The following is a 23,121-nucleotide window of genomic DNA, read 5'->3' as shown; positions in this document are numbered from 1 at the left end:
CACTCCATCTAATTCACTGTCATGCGTTTAACCGCCTACAATACATGAACTGGAAATTATTTATTTTGGGTGCGTCCCTGTGGCAGCAGGCCCAAGTCGTTTGGTAGTTCGCAGAACTTCCTGTGTTTATTCAATGTGCTACAATGTACCATAATAAGCTCCCAGCAAAGTTACAAATGATGACTTCCTATGTGTTTTATTGTTGAACACTTAGTAACACTAGTGCTGGCATTAGACTACACGTCCTTCCTCTCAGCAGGCTGTGTACATGAGGCCTGGACATCCCTCCAGCACTCTCACACACACACAGAATGAACCGCTCACACTGCAGCGTGACGCAGCCGGCGAGGGCGAGGCCTAATTCTTGTATGTGTCACTTCGCGCCGGATGTAGACGCGGCGGCCCCGCCCACTCTCGCAGCTCGTCCATTGTAAAGCCTATCCCCGCCCAACCTAAAACCGGAAGCGGAGGGGCCGTTCAGGGAGAAGCCTCTGTTGTCCCCGCCTTCCCGGGCTGCCGCAGTGAAATTGGGCGCGTTTGCGCAGTGACGTTCCTTTTTTTTTGTTGGAAGGTAAGGAAGGGTTAGCATGGCGCCCGGGTTCCCCGCCTGTAAGCGACGCTTTGACGTGACTGGCGGCGGTTCGCAAGGAGGCATGGCTTGGGGTTGGCGGCGGAGGCAGGGAGAAGGTTGGTGGCGGTGGCGGGACAGGGTGAGGCCGGCACGGGCGGGGACTCGGGGCCTCCATCTGGTTTAGAGCGTGAGGCCTGCGCGCATGCCATGCTGCGGTGCCGAGCGTGAGGTGAGGGCGGGGGAGGGGAGGTGTTGCCGGCCGGCAGCGGCTGTCTTCTCCATCTCCCGGCCTGGGCTCGGCGGGCCTGTGGGGGAGCGCACAGTTACTGAGCCTGGCGGAAAAGGGGGAGGGGAGCGTTGCCAGGCCGCCAAGACAGGGCGATGCCGGCTCCTGCGTAGCTCAGCCATGGGGTGGACACGTGGTTCCGGGCGGGGGGGCTTTGTGTCACTATTGTCTGCCACATGTACGGCCGATCACATAGCTATAGGCTCTGCACGCCTTGTGCGAAGGATCAATACAAGGGGAGGCTGGAAGGGACAACACTGCCGACCGATCCTCAATTACCAGCCGGAGTACTGCTGTCACCTGCCTGGAGCTTCTCACCAAGGCCGATCTCCTACATTATAACTGATCTCTCAAGCCTGATTATCGCCGGGCCCGGGTGACTCCTAGTAGCACTGCTCCTGGGCCTTTGCAGCCTCCTGACATGCCCATTGTGAGCAGTGCTGGACCTTTATACCGATCCTTCTGTGTTTACAGACTAAATGTAACTAATCCATGTTGGCAAGCAGTCTCAGGCCATCTAGATCTATTGTAACTTTGTAACTAGGAAGTCATTGTAACTTTTAACTGCATTGCTCTATACTCTTTAAAAGTAGAACTAAAGTTAAAATGTTTTCATTTTGGATAGGGGTGGAGATGGATTTGAGCAACTTAGTTTGTCTGTGCCCTCATTAGTCTCTCCAATTTCTATTATCATTGGAAAGTAAGAGAAACTTGTTTATGGAATAGTAATAAAGTGCACTAGTTGTGGGGCTGCCCAAGTGTTTCCCTAACTTGCTGTTTTGGGACAGGAAGTGGAGGTAAATCTCTCTAATAGTAAACGGATGGGTTATAGCCCACTTTGTCCAAAATTCGTTTTTTTTTTTTTACCACTGGTTCTACTTTAAGGGTTCATGCATGCTAAAGCATGTTTTGTCTTAATACAGCTGCTTCCCCAACTGGTACATCACACATGTGCAGCAACATCAGTGATTCCAAATCCATAAAACAAAATCTAAGAATCTTCACCTGAGAATGCATGTATGCCAGATGCAGGTGGTGGTAATAGGACACTTATCCAGAAGTTTTTACTGATCATGCATAAAAAGATCAGAAACATTTTTAAGCCATTGTGAATGTAGCCAAACTGTAGATGGTACATTTGCATTGTGCTGTAATGGCATCACAGGTTACATTCCTCAGGGTGGCGCCTTTCATTCTAAAATGACTTATCTCCTCCGTGTGCAAAGCCACCCGACACATGTAGGGGATTTTTACTAAAGTCGGCAGATGGAAATTTGGCTGAGTTTCGATCCGTCTATGGACTTCTAGTGTTAAAGTTCTGATTTCTCTCAAACTGGGGCTGTTGGTATATTTGTTTTAATTGGCATATGCAGACAATTGCCCGCAAGACTTTTCAATCAGCTGATTGGCCCCCATGTCAGGATACGGTGGGAGGATTCCTTCATCCACCTCAAATGTGTTTATGGGGGAATCTGTTAAAAAAAATTGATCAGGCTGATCTAAAGAAATTAGAACATGGTTGGCTTCGGATTTGAGTAGCTGTGCATGGCAACCAATTGTTTAGCTTTTATTTTCAAAGCTTATCAGAACAAGCTAAAGTCAGAATGTTGTTACTGTGCACAGCTCTCTGGATTTAGTAAATTGCCAACCTTGGTGTCCTCTGTAACAAAAGGCAACCTGCCCCATCTTTGCTTGCGCCTCGTCATTTTAAACAGACTGGTGCAGTGTGGATGGGTTCTAAGGGTACAGCATTTCAGATGTGCTATTTTGACCGGTGTGGCTTGTGCAGAGGTTTGCATTTATCTGAAGGTTGGCACTAATGTATGCATGTTCCTTTAGAGGAGAGTAGAAAATGTATCTAAATTGTTTTACTGCATTATGTGACTATTTGGCTTTTGAAAGTTGAATACATTTACCAAAACTAGTTTTGTGGTATGTCGGCAAGCTGTACATGGTTAGTTATGGCACAGGTCTGAATTCAGTTCTTAAACCCAACCATGGGATGGAAAGCCTTGCATTGAGCTGCACTGTAAGGGCTAAATGCTTTCCTCCCCAGGCAGTAGCAGAAGAGCTTGTTTTTCTTGCCTTGCATCTCATGCTAGTGCTGTTCTCTTGGGCTCAATAACTTGTTTCAGTTGTGTGGGAATGGATGGAAACTTTTTCAGGCAAATCTTGTCGCTGTGTTTTGAGATCCAAAATATTGCTTTAACCCACCTTTACTAAAATCATTGGGGTTGGCTTTTTGTATGTTCCATAACCCAACCTGTAAGGGATGACTTGCCCATTCATTAAAACACTGACCAAAGCCTTATAGATTTTGGTGTTGGGGAGGGGTTAGGAAATCTGTTGTCTTAATACCTGTTGGGAGGGGGGGGGACTTCTAAAGCAACTCTCCGTTCGAGGGTATGCAACTGCTTGGTACAGCATCCAGACCTTGTATTCCAGTCTGCCATGCAGTGGGGCTGGTTGCTGCACCTCTGTCTGAAATGCTAAGATTTGACACTAATGGGCTGACCTGTGTGTGTAACAGTGATATGCTGATGGGCTTTGAGCCAGAAAGTAAGGATGCCAATACCCTTTTGGTTTTTTCCTTCCCTATAAATTCCAAAACTGTTTGGGGGTTCTTATAACGATCTGTTTTCTGATGTCATTTTGTAGCTTCTGTATAAGTAAAATGTTGTTTTTTTCTCCCCCCCCCCCCTTTCTAGTTCAAGTACACCCACCAATATGTCAGATGATATTGATTTCCACACTGGAGATGCTGGGGCTTCTTCCACCTTCCCTATGCAGTGCTCTGCCCTGCGTAAGAACGGGTTTGTGGTTCTGAAATCGCGTCCCTGCAAAATTGTTGAAATGTCAACTTCCAAGACTGGCAAGCATGGTCATGCCAAGGTAAATGTATAAAATATATTTCATGTTTGGGTATAAACTGTTTTTCAGGTTGTAGTAGTAAATGGGAAGTAACAGTTACTGTTCTGTATATTGCATGTCAAATTAAACATATTTGCTGGAAATTGGTGATGGCTGCATAGTTGGTATTCTTTGTTCAGATAACACTGGGAGGTTTAAGTGATTGCAAAGAATGTTTGCTTTCTAGGGGAGTATTTGCATGGGTCTTGAAAGTGTGGCTTGGCCCTGCTCCCTTGTCCCTGGGTTTGGTTGCCTGCAAAAGGAGCCAACAGCTCTTACTGCTCTGTGGAGGGTGAGAGCAGCAATAGTTTGTATTGGTGGACGGGGTTAAGTTGGAGCTGCAGGTAAAAGGTTGTGGTGGGCTTTTATGCATTAAAGCGGAGGTCCGCCAAGTTTTATTAAGTCAGCAGCTTCAAATACTGCAGCTGCTGACTTTTAAAATAAGAACACTTGCTGTCCAGCGCACCCGCAATGTCTGCACCCGAAGCCGATCTCTGCCTCAGCTCTTGGATTCTGCCACTGACATCTTGGGTAAGGGAATCGGGAAGTGAAGCCTTGTCGCTTCACTTCCTGGTTCCCTACTGCGCATTTGTGACTCACGCTGCACAATGCCATTGGTCCTCGCTGTCTTCTGGGACCTGTGTGTCTCCCAGTATATGGGGGAGGTGGCGTAGATTCCTGTAGATGATGCATGGGTATGTGGGTACAAATACCTGTCTTAGATGGTATCTGCTCCTGTATCCTGTACTATAGCCCAATGCACTGGTGTTGTACACGTAGTGTGCATGGGGCCAATGGTACCTGTATACACTTGCTCTAAACCTTATCATGAACTTTTTTTTTTTGTAGTCTGGCTTTTGCCTATTAATGGGTGTCCCTATAATGTGCAGCAAATGCCCCTCCTTGCCCAGCCCTGGAAATACCTGAAGCTTGATGCACTTGCTAAATGCTTGTAGTAACACAAAACCTCAATACTCTGATCAATTGTGGATGCTGGTTAAAGTGGAGTTCCACCCACAAGATGAACTTTTGCTCGTACTCTTCCGGGAGCCTCAGCTGTGGGTATTGATGTCACCGCCTGCGCTCCCTCCTCCTCCAGCTGCCAGTAAGGGAGTGGAGCCTCAGTAGGGTTACAGCTTCACAGAGTTTCCTAACTCACAATGGAGGCGGCATGTACCCGACAGCTGATGGAAACATCAGCTGAGGTGCTGGACTCCAGGACAGGTAATTGTCTTATTTTAAGTCAGCAGCTGCAGTATGTGCAGGTGCTGGCTTTTAATTTTAGCAGCAGTGGGTGGACCTCGGCTTTAAAGTACCCGTGCCAAAAATGTAAGTGCCCTTCATACTTGTGCGCTGCAAATTCTGCACCACTTCCAAGTCTCATCCCGTTCATGCGATTTGCTATGGGTAGGTTACCGACTCCTCGCAATTGTTTGCAAAGTGCAGTGATTTGCAGAATCGGATGTGATCAACATGATGTAAACACCTGTGTGATCAGATTCTGGTGACCAAAAAAGGGCCATCAAGATTTTGGTGTGGATTTACTGCGGTTTGAACCATATAGAATGGCACTGAAGAATTGCATTTTTTTTAGAACAGAAAATGCGGAGAGATTCCGATTTAAAATCTCATTTGGTTCCCACACCATAGTGTGAACTGCCACTTTGCTTGTTTGTAAGCAATAATTACCCTTTTTTACTTGGCTCCATACTCTACATTGCAGACCTTGAACAAACATGCAGCAAGTCAATGGGTTTACAATTTACTAAATCTTTACTGTGTCTGACTCTAGCCTAAATCCGCAGATATGGGTATAGAACACTGACAAGTTGATGTCAAAATGTGGTATGTTAAGGTCATGACAGAAATATTTTAAAGTTTAACCGGTTAAGTCCCGGACCTTTAGGCAGCTAAATGCCCAAGCCAGGTTTTGCGATTCGGCACTGCGTCGCTTTAACAGACAATTGCGCGGTCGTGCAACTTGGCTCCCAAACAAAATTGGCGTTTTTTTTTTTCACAAATAGAGCTTTCTTTTGGTGGTATTTGATCACCTCTGCGGTTTTTATTTTTTGCGCTATAAACAAAAATAGAGCGACAATTTTGAAAAAATGCAATATTTTTACTTTTTGCTATAATAAATATCCCCCAAAAACATATATAAAATTTTTTTTTTCCGCAGATACGTAATCTTCTACCTATTTTTGGTAAAAATCGCAATAAGTGTTTATCGATTGGTTTGGTCAAAATGTATAGCGTTTACAAAATAGGGGATAGTTTTATTGCATTTTTTTTTTTTTTTTTTTTTTTTTTCTTACTACTATTGGCGGCGATCAGCTTTTTTTTTCTTTTTTTTTGTGACTGCGACATTATGGCGGACACTTCGACACATTTTTGGGACCGTTGTCATTTTCACAGCAAAAAGTGCATTTAAAATGCATTCTTTATTGTGAAAATGACAGTTGCAGTTTGGGAGTTAACCACAGGGGGCGCTGTAGGAGTTAAAGTGTGTGTTTACAACTGTAGGGGGGTGTGGCTGTAGGACTGGCGTCATCGATCGAGTCTCCCTATAAAAGGATCACTCGATCGATGCAGCCGCCACAGTGAAGCCGTGTTTACATACGGCTCTCCCCGTTCAGCTCCGGGGAGCGATCGCGACGGAGCGGCTATAAACGAATAGCCGCGCCGTCGTCCTGGATCGCTCCCTGAGGTAAGCCGCACGCAGCGGAGGGGGGGGGGTCCCGATCGGACCCCCGACCCGCTAGAAGGCAGGGACGTATATATACGCCCATCTGCCTGTACGTGCCATTCTATGGACGTAAATAGGCGTGCGGTGGGCGTTAAGTGGTTAATGACTAGAATGCACCCCTATTTTAATTTGCATAAAGCTGTGTTCTGTTGTACTCATCATGCCTTCTATATTTTGCAGGTTCACCTTGTTGGTATTGATATCTTCTCTGGTAAGAAGTATGAAGATATCTGTCCATCCACCCACAACATGGATGTTCCTAATATAAAAAGAAATGACTACCAGGTAATCTTTTCTGCTAGAGCAATTTTTGTTTTCGCACATTAAAATGAGGTACAGATCCTGGAGACTTAAAATGGTGTTTGCAAAATTTGTCACACATTCACAACTTTTATGAAAGCAAATGCTCAGTAAAAATTAACCGGGGGGGGGGGGGGATGTTTTATGAACTAAAATGACTTTATTTTACCAAAAAGAGGCTGCAACAAGTGGGTACCAACATGTCATGCCTTAAAATGCCTGGGAAATTGTGACAGATTGTCCATAGGTGTCACTTTAAAATCCTTTACTGGTTTAGTTTAGGGCTGCAACTAACGATTATTTTCATAATCGATTAGTTGTTTCGGCCCTAGTTTAGTTAATTGTGAATGGCCCTAAATTCAATGCTCACTCACGTGTTCATGTTGGCTGCATGGTTTTGGATAAATGAGAATTTTAATTTTTTTTCCTTGTAATAAAGATCACTATTCTTGCAACATAACATTCTCACTATACAAAACAATTGGGCTAATTTACTGTTAAATTCATTAGAGTTTTTTCAAATTGTATTGCAACAACCGTCATTTTATTTTCTACGGTTCTGCTCAAAATATCTATCGGCAACAAGTGCCAGTAAAATTTTAGTCTTTAAAGGGTGAGTTAACCTGTAAATCTGTAAGGTGAACTTGCACAGTACCCCCTCTTCACCCCACCGATCTGGAGCGTAGCAATCTCCCGTTCTAAGCCCAGCTATAGCTGCAGCTCATAGTGGGATATTGCCACTCTCCAGGTCGGCGGGACTGGGGGGGGGGGGGACTTGTCATATGTAAGTTGCAGACCTTTCTGTAAAAGTGGACTTTAACCACTTGAGGACCGCCTAACACGGATAAACATCGGCAGAATGGCACGGCTGGGCATGAGCACATGCAGGTACGTTGCTTTTTAAGTGCCCAGCCGTGGGTTGCTCGCTCGTGACCTGGTCCGAAGCTGCGGGACCTGATCGCTGCCGGTGTCCCGCGATCTGGTGACACGGGGTGAGTGTAAACCTTCCCGTTCTTCTGTGGCAGTGTCGACCAGGGCGATCGGTGACGTCACACGTCCAGCCACGCCCACCTACAGAAACACAAATCGTTGGCACACTTAACTCCTTTAGCGCCCCCTAGTGGCTAACCCCCTTCACTGCCATTGTCATTTTCACAGTAATCGGTGCATTTTTATAGCACTTTTCAGTGTGAAAATGACTGGTCCCAAAAATGTGTCACGTGTCTGCCATAATGTTGCAGTCGCAAAAACACTGATCACCACCATTACTAGTAATAAAAAAAAAATGTTAAAATGCCATAAAACTATCCCTTTTTTGTAAAGGCTATAACTTTTGCGCAAACCAAACGCTTATTGCAGAATTTTTTTTTTTTTTACCAAAAATAAGTAGAATACGTAAACGGCCTAAACTGAGGAAGAAATTATTAAATAATTTTTGGGGGATATTTATTATAGCAAAAAGTAAAAATGCATTTTTTTCAAATTTGTCTATTTTTGTTTATAGCGCAAAAAATAAAAACGCAGAGGTGATCAAATGCCACCAAAAGAAAGCTCTATTTGTGGGGGGGAAACACGACTGCGCACTTGTCGGTTAAAGCGACGCAGTGCCGAATCGCAAAAACGGTCAGGTACTTTACCTGCATAATGGTTTGGGTCTTAAAGCGGTCCTCCACCCTAAAGTGGAGTCCCGCTGATCGGAACCCTCCCCCCCTCCGGTGTCACATTTGACACCTTTCAGGGGGGAGGGGGGTGCAGACACCTGTCTAAAGACAGGTATTTGCACCCACTTCCGGCCACACGCTACGGGCGAAAGACGGGCATTCCGTCACATCCCGTCTGTCGCCCGTTGTGTGCTGGGAACACTCGGCTCCCAGCACACAGCGTGTGAGCCAATCGGCGGGCGCAGCGCGACTCGCGCATGCGCCGTAGGGAACCGGGCAGTGAAGCCGCAGCGCTTCACTTCCTGGTTCCCTCACCGTGGATGGAGGGGGGAGCAGCAGGGTGACGAGCGATCGGCTCATCCTCTGCTGCGATCACCGCTGGACTCCAGGACAGGTAAGTGTCCTTATATTAAAAGTCAGCAGCTGCAGTATTTGTAGCTGCTAGCTTTTAATATATTGTTTTAGTGGCACATCCGCTTTAAGTGGCTAAACTGACCTCATTTACAGAGCAAAGTTCATTCCTTTTGATCTGAACTAAATGTTACAATGTTTCTCTCTATCTCCACCTATGCGTTGTGGTAAACTTGGCAGGCTGTGTGTGTGTGTTACAGCTGTCAATGGCTCTGCACTGAATCCAGGGCATGCTGTATTAAAGCGGATGTTCCACCCCAAAAAAATAAAAGCCAGCAGCTGCTGACTTTTTTAATATAAGGACACTTACCTGTCCTGGAGTCCAGCGCCGTCCGCAGCAGAGCACGAGCGATCGCTCGTCACCCTGCTGCTCCCCCCTCCATCCACGCTGAGGGAACCAGGAAGTGAAGCGCTGCGGCTTCACTGCCCGGTTCCCTACGGCGCGAGTCACGCCGCGCCCGCCGATTTGCTCCCGCTGGGGGGGGGGGGGGCGACGGGATGTGACGCAATGCCCGTCTTTTGCCCATGAATGCCGGGCGTGGGTGCAAATACCTGTCTTTAGACAGGTATCTGCACCCCCCTCCCCCCTGAAAAGTGTCAAATGTGACACCGGAGGGGGGGAGGGTTCCGATCAGCGGGACTTCACTTTAGGGTGGAGAACCGCTTTAAGATCGTGAGGGGGCGGGGGGTGTTCAATCACAATCCTTTACCAATCGAGCAGCTCTAGTTCCTATAACTTTAATAAACTTCATTTCTTTTATGTAGGGGGAACAGTGGCATCCTATGTTGTGGGCATGACTTGCATATGCATTTGCTTCTGTGTACGGGGTCAGGTGTTAAAATTTTCATTGCATGTGTAGGCTAGCCTACAATGCACTGTATGTTGGAAGGGTATACTGCCTCAGGATTTTTTTGCTGTAACTGGGATTTAAAATGGCTGGCAGCCTGACTGTAAGCATCAGATTCAGTTGGCTATAGAGAAGGGAAAATTGTCAGTGACAAATCCTGTAAACTTCTACACTACTCCGGTGGTGGAACTACCAGGGTTGCAGCAGTCATGCTTACGACTGGGCTTTGACATTCGGCCATTGTCGGAGGCCCAGCGGGGTTGCTAGTCCCATGGCTCTGAGCAGAGGATGTCTCTCATACAGCTCAGGGCCAACCACTCTCCCTGCTCATTCTCCCACTTCCCCTCTCCTGTGTGCATGCTTTGTGGGAAGTCAAGTATGAAGCCAATGAGCGCACACCTCCTGTTGTACACATACGGGAGGAGGCAGCAGGCAGAACTGTACTATTTGAGACTCTGCTCAGAGCCCAGATGGGCTTGTTTTTGAAGTTGGGAACACTGGCTGGATCAAAAAGTGATAAAAGCCTAAATACAGCAACTATATATATATAGATATAGATTTTTTTTTTTGTAAGCTACAATATTTGGCGGGGGGGGGGGGGGATTTTGTACTGCTTTCTGACTGGCTGGATTTAATGTGGTGGTATGCTGGACTTAAAGCAGAACTTCTCAGATGGTAGGGTTTTTGGCCTCTTGACTGGTTGGCAGTGGCTAGCACTTTACAATCAGAAAACTGCAAGCAGGCGGGTACGTTTGTATTGCTGAAGAGATCAGTATGTCTCTTCTGCAATAAACTGCCTGCTCAGTTTTCTAAGTTAGGGTTTTGTCTTCTAAGTTAGGTTGTGCCTTATACATTTTTTTTTTCCCCCGCATTGTACAGCTTATCGGTATAACTGAAGGATACCTGTCACTGCTGTGTGACAATGGTGACGTTCGTGATGACCTTAAGCTGCCAGACGGAGACCTGGGAAAGGAAATAGAGGCTAGATATGAAGCGGGTGATGAGATAATGGTAAGTTATAGGTCCATTTCAATGTTTTAAATCCAAGGCAAACAGTCAAGAATTTTACAGTACCTGTATGTTTTGTATTACTGCAAATTCTGTCCCCATGGGAATATCCATGGTTTGTTCTGGTGGCTATTCTAAAAATGGGTTAAAACAAAACTTTAGTTGGTAGATGAGTACAAGGTGTATGCTTAAATATCAAAGATGGGGGGGGGGGGGGTGTTTACGCTTACTTGGAAGATGCAACACATCTGCTCACTTGTGTCCTGCATAGAGTTGAGGGGGAAATGTAACAGGTTTTCTACACACTATTCAGTTTGTCTACTTCTAATACTGCAAATGTCTACTTCTAATACTGCAAATCTGCCGTTTAACCACTGTGGATTTACATCACTAAGATAGCTGCCACAACTCTGATATTTTCTTCAACAGCGGGCAGTCCGCTTTAAGATAAAATTGGTTTTGGCAGCAGATTCGCTGCGAGATCACTTATCTGCAGTGGGAGAGGTGGTAGGGCAGATGCAAACACCCCTTCAGCCTTTTCTTACACCAGGTCAGATGACTGGGCGGTGGATAAAATGACAACCCATACCTTCCATCCCATTATCGCCAGCTCACCTCAGGCAGCGGAGGACACTGCCATTGCAATCCACAACCCTGGTGGGTGGCAGGCTGGCTGTCAGCCTCAAATACACATGGGCGGCAGCTAGGAAGGTCTGGAGAACTGGACTGTTTGCTGCAGCTTGCCGAACCACGCCGTCTAGACAAAGAATGACAAAAGCAGGCCTGGCTAGGCGGTGCAACAGTGGTGGGAGGAGCAGGAAGAAAACGGTGACAAACTGGACCAGGCTAGTCCAGCCACGGTGCCAGGAGTGTGCCTGCTAAGAAATCTACCAAAGGGAGCGGCCAGGGCTCTCTGCTTTTGGGATGGTGTCATGCCCCTTCACATCACTGCCATGATGTGCCTCACCATCCTGTCCTCTCCTGCCACAGAAGCCAAGCACCGTATTCTAGACGCAGACATCTCCCCAATTTTGGGAGGGGCGTCAGATTGTCTTATGGAGCAAAAAATACAGTACTTGGTGTAACATCTTTTTACAGATGTAACATATAGAAATTGGGATAACTTTTGAATTGTGTTTTTCACTTCTCCATGGGCAGACAGCCTTCACAAGTCTTGGCATATGGGTTATGTTCTTGTTCATAGGACTAGGCAGAACATGTTGGAATATTTTTAAATACATCTTACTTTAACAGCCCCGCCCAGGGGGCGGTCCCTCGGACATAACCCTCCTCCATGCAGCTTCAGGGTTTTTTTTCTGCCTAGCACAGGAGGACGTGGCTCCCTTTCAGCCCAGCGCCCTGAAGACATTTTAATTTTTTTTATTATATCTTGAGATTATTCTTGAGATTATTCTATCAACTACCGACTGGGTGGCAGGCTGGATATATAGATCCTTGTAGTCTCCTCAGTCTGGCCAGTGAGCACACCTTAGCGAACGGCTGGGTCTGCCACGACATACCCCATGCCTCCTAGGGTGGCCGGTGGGCTTGTTGCTCCAGGGTCCACTAGGAGTATCAAATTTAATCGGTGCATCGCGATTCGGGTGTCCACAATGCGGCACCAATGCATGCGACCGTGATAATCGATGTTTAGCCCCGTCCCCACCTCTCCCGGGAGAGCGCTCCATTCAGATGTTGCCTTCTCTCATCAGCAGGGTGTTTGCAGGGCCGATGATAGGGCAGTACAACCAGCCCTGTTGTACTGGGCCCATCCACCTTCAGCTACACAGTGGGGCCCGGGCATCATTAGTTTGTTACTGCATTTACAAAAAGTTTTCAAAACTCCTCTCCCGCTCCTACATGCTTACAGTGGGGATTATATAATTTTCCTAGAGGGGAGTGCATGTGCAGCGGAGGGACTATGTCTTTATTTTCGGGCACATGTACATCATGCCGCCCCACTATTTTATTAGTCCCGACTGGCTGAGTGATACAGAGATTCTCCATACGTCTCCTGGCTGCAATCGTCAAGAGATATGATGAAGTGAAGTTGTCAGCGACTGACAGGGGAGAGCAGGAGATCGTGGCTGCAAAGGACACAGTGAGTGCGAAATAGAGGATATAATATTCACTGTGTCCTATCATGTATCTCACAGCACAGCAGATTATCGGCATTACAATTATCACACAGGTAGCACAATAAGCAGGTGCTCTATAATGGTTCTATCATGGCACATTGCTTTTGGGTGCTGACTTTGTTATAGTTGTGCTTTGTTAGTCATACAGCCATAAGTTAACAAAGTCGGCACTCAAAAGCAATGTGACAGCCATGATAGAGTACCTGCTTTTATTGCTTACTGTGCTGCCTGTGTGATTATGAAGGAATGATACCGCTCTAAGTGATTATCATAATGCTGATGATCATAAACGGTGAGATGCTTTACACTTCATTTGGGGGAGCAGTAAACGTGTAACAGAGCTGTACATGAAAACACACTGAAAATGCACATTAGTGTATTTTAAAAATCCACAAAAATGCATAAAAACATGCATTGAATGGTGACAATCCAGCCTAAAGTGGGTGCACACTATAAGAAAATCAGGCAAATGTATTTTCCTCATTGTTCCCTCCAATCATCCTCTGTGTGCAGAACAGCATGTAAGTACAGAGGAGGGGGTGCTGTGATCCGGGGGTACGGGCATGTAGTGGAATCTGTTGTGTCACCTGTGATAAGTCATTGTCACTGCAGGCAGGGACTGGGCTGTATGGATGTACTATGTCCACAGTCTCTGATCATCTCCTGTAGCATGTCCACAGTCTCTGATCATCTCCTGTAGCATGTCCACAGTCTCTGATCATCTCCTGTAGCATTTTGGGGGGAGAGTCATGCGCACTTGCGCTGCAATCGTGATGCATCGCAAAATGGAATCGTGGACTTGATCATTGCATCGAATCGTGAGACCAGTGAAGATGCGCAGCCCTAGGGTCCACATGACTGGGCTGTGGTGTTGTCTCACTCAGTGGACCAGGCCAACAGCTACTCCAACGCGGTTGTATGCCTGTCAGGGATCCGCCATCAGGTTAACCCGGTAAGTACAGTCCTTCCTGCCTCGGTGGGTCAGAACGGCTGGGGTTAGGGGGTTCTTATCCTCCCTTTCGGTGCTGTCACATTTCCCTCTGCTGTTCGACTCGCTACCAGGGTGGCCCTGTGGGGGGCTTTATTTCCCACGGAGACTGTGGGGTGTCTGGGCCCATTATCTGTGGGGTTATGCTTTGCCTCAGGGAAGCCCCATTCGGCCTTCTCATCCACATCGTGGTGTTTCGCCGCCATTGTTTTTGCTGTTTACAATGGTATTGCCCATTGGTGGCCATTTTGTAGTGGTCGCGCTATTGCGCAGCTTGTTGCGGTTGGCCATTTTATTGTGGTTGCGTCCTGTTATCTGAGGCAACTAGCGGCCATTTTGTGTGGGATTTTGGCCACTAGTGCTGGCTTCTGAACGCCACGCAGCATGATTTCTCTTGCGTTCATGGACGGACACAGCAGCAATTGGCCTTGGGGTATTATCCTCCCTTTTAGGAGATTGACTAGGCAGAAAAACAGCATGTTAAGTGTTAAACACTCCACAGCATCCCCCAGGCTACACCCCCCCCCCCCCCCCCCAATTTTCTGTTCTGCAGCCTCAGTCGGTGACTGGTCCTAAGAAGGGTCTGGTGGTCTCATTGGCCACCATTTCTAGGTGGATCAGGCAGGTTGTGCTTCAGGCCTATGCCCTAAAGGGGGGGGGGCGCCCCCCTTCCCGGTTACGGCGCATTCGACCAGGGCGACTGGTGCCTCTTGGGCTTTCCGCTATCAAGCATCTGTTTTACAGGTGTGTAAGGCAGCGATCCACACCTCAAAGTTTTTTTTTTTTTTAAATTCTTTATTTTATCTGTTTTCCTTTTTTTTTCCCACGTTAAATGGTTAATACTATGTTACATTTCCAAACAAATAAACAGATAAACATTTCTAAGTTCCGTACATTGGTACAAATAATATTACCATCCTCTTCACTGCCTCGGAATTTCTATATTTTACTGTACACTTAACCATTTCCTGTACAAAAAATAATCCCCCCCTCCCTGGGTCACTCCTGTGTTCACGCCCCCCCCTTCCCTCCTTTCTCATAACTCTCCTCTGTATCTTACGTATGGAATCCATATCAGTCTGTATTTTTCCTCTTGTTCTCTAATACCCATGGTAAGCTTTTCCATTTGTTGGATTTCCGAGATTCTATTTAACCATTGCTGTTTATTTGGGATATTTGTACTTTTCCACAAAGTTTTTCAAGGTGGATGTGGGTGCATCTTCAGATGCATCCTTTGGCCGCAAGGTTTTGCAGGTGGCTGTTGAAAGTTCCTCCGTACTCCTGGTTTGTTTGGGGTGAAGTTGGTTTGTGTGTTTTTTTTTTTTTTACACTGCTTGGGGACGTCCCTAAGGAAAATAGGATTTTTGTACTCATTTCTCTGAGTTCATGGACGGACACAGCATCCACCCCTCCTTTGTTTGTACTGCTTGTTTATGAACTGAGGCTGCAGAACAGAATGGGGGATGTAGCCGGGGGAACCGCCCCCTGGGAGGTGCTGTGTTTAACACTTAACATGCTGTTTTTCTGCCTAGTCAATCTCTTAAAAGGGAGGATAATACCCGAAGGTCAATTGCTGCTGTGTCAGTCCATGAACTCAGAGACATGGATTTTACGGCGAGTAAAAAAAATCCAATTTTTCCCTCAAAGATCTGTTCCTCAGTTTTCCCTCACAGCTTTTTGCTTCAACAGTGTAAAGGGGGGGCAGCGCTGCTGAGCAGTCTCTTGCTGGGTTGGTCAGTCCCCTGGGTAACCCCCCCCCCCCCCCATCAGCACAGCAGGAGGGTGGACTTTCAGGTCTTGAATAGGTCCCAGAGAGCTATCATGGAGTCAGTATCTGGTCCCCCCCCCCCCCAAACAAGCCAGAGGTGGCAGCTGGTGCTCCTACACCTGCGGTTCCCATGAACACTTTGTCGGCAGTCCTGGAAACCTTTGTTGCCAGGGTGGAAGCGGGCGTAAGGGGGGGTACAAGGCGCCCCCTCCCCGCTATCTCCTGGGGAATGCTCGGATTCAGATCCGGTTCTGGGTTGTTGGGATGTAGACCAGGACCTTCCTTGTGAGGAAGATCCCTCGCCTGGGTCGGTGCAGGACAGGGCACTTTTTAGTGCACTTATCAGTGCTGTGAGGGACTCCCTTAAGCTGGATAGTGCAGCTGAGGCATCCACTGAGGGCTTTTTTTTTTGTTTTTTGGGTCCCACAAGTCGGACCGCTCTGAGTTTTTAGCTTGTGTCCTTTTCGACAAGTTCATAGATAAGGAATGGGAAAAGCCGCAGAAGTCCATTGTAGTTCCTCAGCGCCTGGCGGTCCATTGCACTTTGAGGACAGCCTTTTGAAAAAATGGGCTTCTCCTCCAGTATTTGACCCACCCGATTGCCCAGTTAAATAAGGTAACCACTCTCCCTATAGAAGGGACCCCTGCTTTCAAAGACCATACTGAGGTCCAAGGCGCTGACCCGCTCCATGTTTACCATGCTGGGGTCTGCATTACGGCTATTTTGGCTGCAACCTTGGTGTCTCAGGCACACTGGGGAAAGGTTTTGCACTAGACTGTGGATGAGCACCAGCTCCCTCCTGAATTTATTAGACTAGCTGACCAGTTGGTCCAGGGCCTTGTATGTCTGTGATGCTACCCTGGATGCAGCCCCCTTGATATCTAGAGCCTCTGTGTCTGCTGGTATTGATTTGGCTGAAATGTTGGTCTGCTGACCAAGCATCCAAAAAAGCCCTGGCAGATTTACCCTTTAAGGGTGGGAGACTGGTACCTTGCTGGAAGACATTAAAGATGTCACTGGAGGTAAAAGCACTCTCCTCACTCAGTCCACCAAGGGGCAGGAGCCGCGCCATAAGCCAGGTTCTCTTCCCACACAAGTGCTATTTTCATCAGGGCCCACGGGTAGACCCTCCCAGGCTGACCAAGGCTCAGCTGGGGGACAAACGTCCCTGAGTGCGCAAGCCGAACATCCAAACCTGCCACCGCATGAAGTTTTCCCCCCGCCCAACTCATGTGTGGGGGGACAGTGTCGCAGGTCACCATGGGATTTAAATCTGGTGCTCATTCTTCAGGAACCTCCCTTTAAAAACAGATTCCCCTCGACACATCTCAGAAGGTGGCCTTTTTGGTGGCCATTAAATCTGTCAGACATGTTTCTGAATTGGCCGGCCTAGTCTTGCAAGTCGCCATAAGGATAAGGCAGTGTTTCGCCCGCAACCTTTCTTCCGAAGGTGGTTTTGGCCTTCCACCTTAACAAGGACATTGTACTTTCATCCTTGTGTCCTCGGCCGGCGCATCCTAAGGAGGTTGTGCTTCATACTTTGGACATGGTGCGTGCCTTGTGGTTGTACCTGTCTGCTACGACTCAGTTTCGGAGGTCTGGCTCTCTATTTGTGTCTATCTGGTCCACAAAAGGGCCCGGTGGTCTCGTCTGCCACTATTTCTCAGTGAATCAGGCAGACTGTCGTACGGGCCTATGCTCTTAAGGGGCGGGCGCCCCCTTTGCAGTCACAGCACATTCAACCAAGGCAATTGGGGCTTTCCAACATCGAGCGTCTCTCACAGGTGTGTAAAGCGGCGACTTGGTCATCGGTTCACACCTTTTCCAAAATTTTACAAGGTTGATGTGAGTGCATCTTCTGATGCTTCCTTCGGCCCCAAGGTTTTGCAGGTGGCTGTTTTTAAAGTTGCAACTCCATTGAGCTCTGCTTGTTTTGGGTGAAGTTGTTGGTTTTTACTGATACTGTTCCCAACCCTCATTTTTTGATACTGCTTGGGGATGTCCCATATGTCAAGACTTGTGAAGGCTGTGCCCGTCCATGGACAAGACAATAGGAATTTTTGTACTCTCTGTAAAATCCTATACTCTGTTGCCTATGGACAGACACGGCACCCACCCCTCCTTTTTTTAGGTTTGTACTGCTTGTTCAGAACTGAGGCTGCATACTGCAGGGAGGAGTTATGTCCGGAGGGGCTGTTCAACTCTGTTAATCACTTAAGACCCGGACCATTATGCAGGTTAAGGACCTTGCCCTTTTTGCAATTCGGCACTGCGTCGCTTTAACTGACAAATGCGCGGTTGCGCAATGTGGCTCCCAAACAAAAATGATGTCCTTTTTCACAAAGCTTTTTGGTGGTATTTGATCACCTCTGCTGTTTTGTGCGTCATAAATAAAGAGCGACAATTTTGGAAAAAAATAAATAAAATTTTAACTTTTTGCTACACTACCCCCACAAAATGCTAATTTTAGGCCGATAAGTATTTTAGATATTTTGTCAATTTTTTTTCGCATTAAGCGGATATTGATTGGTTTGCGTAAAAGTTATAGCGTCTATTAAATAGGGGATAGAATTTATACTTTTTTTTTTTTTTTTTTTTTTTACACTAGTAATTGCGAAGATATGCGTTATGACTGACTTTATGGCATACACTTGACACATTTTTTGGGACCATTAAGTCAGTCATAACGCATATCTTCGCAATTACTAGTAAAAAATTTATAAATTCTATCCCCCTATTTAAAAGACGCTATAACTTTTACGCAAATCAATACCTGCTTATTGCGAAAAAAATTGACAAAATATCTAGAATACGTATCGGCCTAAAATTAGCATTTTGTGGTGGTTTTGTAGCAAAAAGTTAAAAATATAATTTTTTATTTTCAAAATTGTCGCTCTATTTTTGTTTTGTCAGTTAAAGCGACGCAGTGCCGAATCGTAAAGTGGCCTGGTCTTTGGCCAGCGACATGGTCCAGGGCTTAAGTGGTAAAAACTGATTTGTTCTAAATATTAAATGACACTTTTGGTGAACAGATTATGGAATATGCAGTTCAGTTTGGGCACCAGTTCTCAAGATATTATAACTGAAGAGTGCAAAGGGGCAACCAAACTGAGACATGGAGCTCGCATATGAGAAAAGAGGAACTGAAAAGAGAATAGGGATATGATTAACATGTACAAATACATAAGTGGTCCATATAGTGAACTTGGTGTTTGAGTTATTCACTTTAAGCTCATCCGAGGACAAGGGGGGGCACTTTTTATGTCTAGAGGAAATGTGATTTTAATAAGTCCAGCTTGGAATTGAGCCCAATCAAGTACCCCTATAGAAAGTCATAAGGAGCCTCCCCTGAAAGGCTTGAGACTGCTGTGCAAAACCATTGCACAGATCAGGCAGTTATAACGGGTTTGTGGGGTGTTTTAACATTTTACCTTTTTTGGAAACGTTTTAAAGCGGGGGTTCACCCTATCGACAGGAAAAAAAAATTTTTTTTTTCTTTTACCTTTAAATCAGGCACTGTAGCGCGAGCTACAGTATGCCTGTCCCGAATTTTTTCCCCCCATACTCACCTTGTAGTCGTCCATCGAAGATACCGGGGAATGGGCGTGCCTCTGGAGACGGAGGATGATTGACGGCCGGCTCTGGCGCGTCACGCTTCTCCGGAAATAGCCGAAATAGGCTTGGTCTTCACGACGCGTGCGCATAGCCTGTGCGCACGCGCCGTGAAGAGCCGAGACCTACTCCGGCTGTCTTCGGGGAGAGTGACGTGCCAGGGCCGGCCGTCAATCATCCTCCCTCTCCATAGGCACGCCCATTCCCCGCGGGAGCCGGAATCTACGATGGACGACTACGAGGTGAGTACGGGGTTAAAAAAATCGGGACAGGCATACTGTAGCTCGCGCTACAATGCCTGTCTCGATGGTAACATCATGTGGGTCAGGGTGAACTACCGCTTTAAGGTTTACATGCATAGCAAATAATTTAGACTGCTAAAACTGAGTAAAGCTGCATTTTTGCTGTACTTGTTGCAATGGTTTCCTAGATCCAGTTTAAGTGTGGGGTACCCTGAGGAGTGTAGTGGTTAGGCCTGCATATTTATTTTAAATAATAACTGGCAAGTATGCAGTGGTGCAAGAATAAGCTTTATATATTTTTCTTTTGCAGATCTCAGTTTTGCAAGCAATGGAAGAAGAATGTGCGGTAGCCATCAAGGCCATGACCAAATAAACAGGGATCCCAAGACTCGAGCAATCTGCTCAGGTCAAGATTAACCACAGATCTTAAATTTGGTTCTGATTGTCACCAAAGCTATGGCCTTCACAAAAACCTCATTATTTTTTTTATTATTTTTTTGTTTGCAAATACTGCTGGAGTCTAAATTTTGGTTATGCAGTCTTAACTGGCAAATTCCAAAATCGCTGCAGTTTTAAACTTCAGTACTTAAGTTACCTTTAACATACCTAAAGACATTGAGTCCCAATTAACAGATCAAACACCTCTGCAGTGGAGTTCAGAATCTGTTTTCTTGTGATGCATCCTTTAGATGAAGCCTGTAATGGCAAAATGCATCTAAAAGTGATAAAGGTAATTTTAGTGTTCAGACAGCTTTGTATTCTGTTTAGGTTAACAAACAAATCAATTATTTTGCATGTCGGCATTTGGAACTTCCAAATGCGTTTTGCTTGGGACATTTCAAAAATAGTGATTTAGGATTGCCAGTTGATGCATCATTTTCCTGCCCTCTTCCTTAGAAAGAACTAATCCTGGTGGCCATGTGCAAGTAAATTGTATTACCTCTGTGCTCTCCTGCCAACATGTTGGCTTGTATATTGTAACTTTATCAAAATGGTGTCAAAGCCTGCCCACAGGCACATGGGTATGTTGGGTGATTCTACACAGCAGGCATACATGGCACAAAATGAGGATTAGAGTTGTAAATGCTACAGATTTTCACTCGAGGCCTTTGTCATCCGACTGAAAAAATAAATAAAGAAAATGCAGTTCAGTTGCTCTTTTTCTTTTATTGTATTTATCTTGAAATATTAAAGTAAAGACCTTCCCAGGAATTGATTTGCAGTGCTTCCAGTGTGATTTCTTTTAAATATTGGGAATCTACTTTTTTTTTGTAGCACAAATATGGATACTGGAAATTGGATCTTGCCTGGCTAAAAACTGGCACTAATGGGAATCCTGTCTAATACCGAATTGCCAATTTCAGAATGTCATGCTTGTTTATGGATCTGTTTTATTTTTTTCATCAGTATGAATTTGCAACTCTAAACTAGTAGCATCTGAGCTCCTGGTTGTCGTGTAGACATCATGAATCATTGCGCAAACCTGAATTGTTACTCTCCCTCCCCCCCTTGGACTAACTATGTATATAAAGATTGTCTTGTGCCTCCTTTTCTTGTCTTACCTGTCTTACATTATACACACTTTGTCTCAATGGCAAGTTATTTACAGGATCTTTCTGTATTCCATTATGTAAATCTGGTGTTGAGGTGCACCCAAAACTTTAAAGGGTTTCCAATTTATTGCTCGGTACTGCAGAAGTAATTAAAGCTTACAGAATACACTTGAAATGCAGAGGGGTAAAATGCACTACTGGGATGCTGGCTAAACTACACAAGTCAAACTTGTTGCCCTTTTCAGGAATTCCCTTTAACAAATCTGTGTAATGCAGACCCGCAATGCATCTCATTGGTGTTAACACTATGGGCCTATATCAATGTCTGAACTTCTTAATTCGAATTTGTAAAATAAAGATTTGATTATTGGGCAATTCATAGTGAGACCATTCTTCAGACACTTTGTTGGATCATGATCTTGCTGTTTTTTTTTTTTTGGCACTTGCCAGCTTTCATGCTGTCAGATTTCACTTTTTCAGGCTGCAATCAAAAGTATGTGGTTTGCTACCCTTCACAAATTGCATTTGAGTAATGCAAAGGAATATAATTTGTGAACCGAGTTGGTTTGCATTATCTGGTAAAGCGGAGTTTGTTCTGCCTTTTTATGCACCTGACACAAATAACTTTTTTGTAGGGGTTGCCATTGCGCATATTGTTGCAAGTCTTGAGGGCATTTTAATGCTTGTGCATGAGGATCATACATTATGCATCACAATAACTTGTATATTGCTCTGCACTGACTTAAATGTAAATGCACTAAGTGGTATTTTGACCTTTTATTTAAAAGGACCTAGGGTGGTGCAAAACTAGGATTTGGGCAATGCAACTTATTTCACACATACATCCCTTGTTTCTAGTATATACAGTATTGCCATGCCTGTAATATACATCTGTTAGAAGTTAAATTGGTCCATGGTATCAAATAGATCCTTATGAGCTTTGGTATAGATGGCAGCATATCTAGTTTATTTTGTGTGAAGTGAGTAGATGGTAGTATGGTGGGAGATGACAAAGGGTGGTGACTACCTGAAGTTGTGTGCTTTTGCACATGGTTTCAGTCCTTTTTAATGTGAATAGTTTGTCTGCATGCTCTAGCCCAGACATTGTCGTTCACAAGAGGGAAAAACTAAACCTAAAACTTTGCCCCTCTAAGAACTATACTTAAGTTGGCAGCACTACTCACATTGATGTACACCTTTTTAATAGGTTCTGTAGAAAACTCACTGAGTAAAGGCTTGGTCTCAAACTAATGGCAGGGTTTAAATAGTGTATTGGGTTTGACATTTTTCACATTGTACAAAAGTCTAGCAGCCTTGTATGTTTTGCATTTCCCTGTAAAGTAAAACCTTCATTGGTTAATCAGAACGTGTAACGTTTCAATTGTGTTACTAGGTTATACAATTGTGAATTGAACAAAAGTTAACAAGATCAATAAAATATAGGTGATTTCTGATGTCTAGTCATTTTCTTTAACCTTGCTTATATGGTAGACAGGCTTGATATACTTGTTGACCTGTGCTGTTGCAATTTTCTTTATGCAGAGCTAATGATTGACAGGCTTGAGGTGAGTATATGTTTTTGCAGTTAAATATTGGATCCACTAATGCGTATGTGTTGTGGATTTTGTAGCACTGCACATTGACCTGCATACTGCAGTGTAATTCACTTCAAATAAGATCCCAACATACTTCCTTAGTGGGTAATGCACCTGCACTGCAGCACAATTCAAAAGCCTATGTTGTGGTTTGCTGCAATGATGAAAAGGGTCTGGTTCATTTGTGTTGATCATGCACAAAATACAGTGGGGGCAAAATTGTTTGATCCCCTGCAGATTTTGTAAGTTTGCTCACTTTCAGAGAAATGTCTAAAATGCTCATAGGTCTCAAACAGAATATCAACCAGAAAAATATGATGAAAATGTTATGAATTTTAATTGCAGTTTAGTGAGTAAAACAAGTATTTGAGCGCCAAGCAAAACATGAATTGGTACTTGGCGGCACCTTTTGTGAGCAAGCAGAGGTAAGATGTTTGCAGTTGGTGACCAGGTTTGCACACATCTTGGGAGGTATTTTGGTTT

At 45.3% G+C, this 23,121-nt stretch overlaps 1 protein-coding gene across 1 annotated transcript; it reads left to right on the top strand.

The window, feature by feature from the left end:
* Positions 1-476: 476 nt before the first annotated feature.
* On the top strand, positions 477-21,422 carry EIF5A2 (eukaryotic translation initiation factor 5A2). Its single transcript, XM_040349338.1, has 5 exons — positions 477-571; positions 3,566-3,749; positions 6,694-6,798; positions 10,613-10,744; positions 19,801-21,422. The coding sequence occupies exons 2-5, from the start codon at positions 3,585-3,587 to the stop codon at positions 19,861-19,863; spliced, it is 465 nt and encodes a 154-aa protein (XP_040205272.1). The 5' UTR covers positions 477-571; positions 3,566-3,584; the 3' UTR covers positions 19,864-21,422.
* Positions 21,423-23,121: the final 1,699 nt, after the last annotated feature.

The sequence above is a fragment of the Rana temporaria genome, chromosome 4, assembly GCF_905171775.1.
Source record: "Rana temporaria chromosome 4, aRanTem1.1, whole genome shotgun sequence".
NCBI classification, from domain to species: Eukaryota; Metazoa; Chordata; class Amphibia; order Anura; family Ranidae; genus Rana; species Rana temporaria.
Note: the sequence above shows the minus strand (reverse complement) of the source record. Positions and strands in the feature narration are given on the sequence as shown.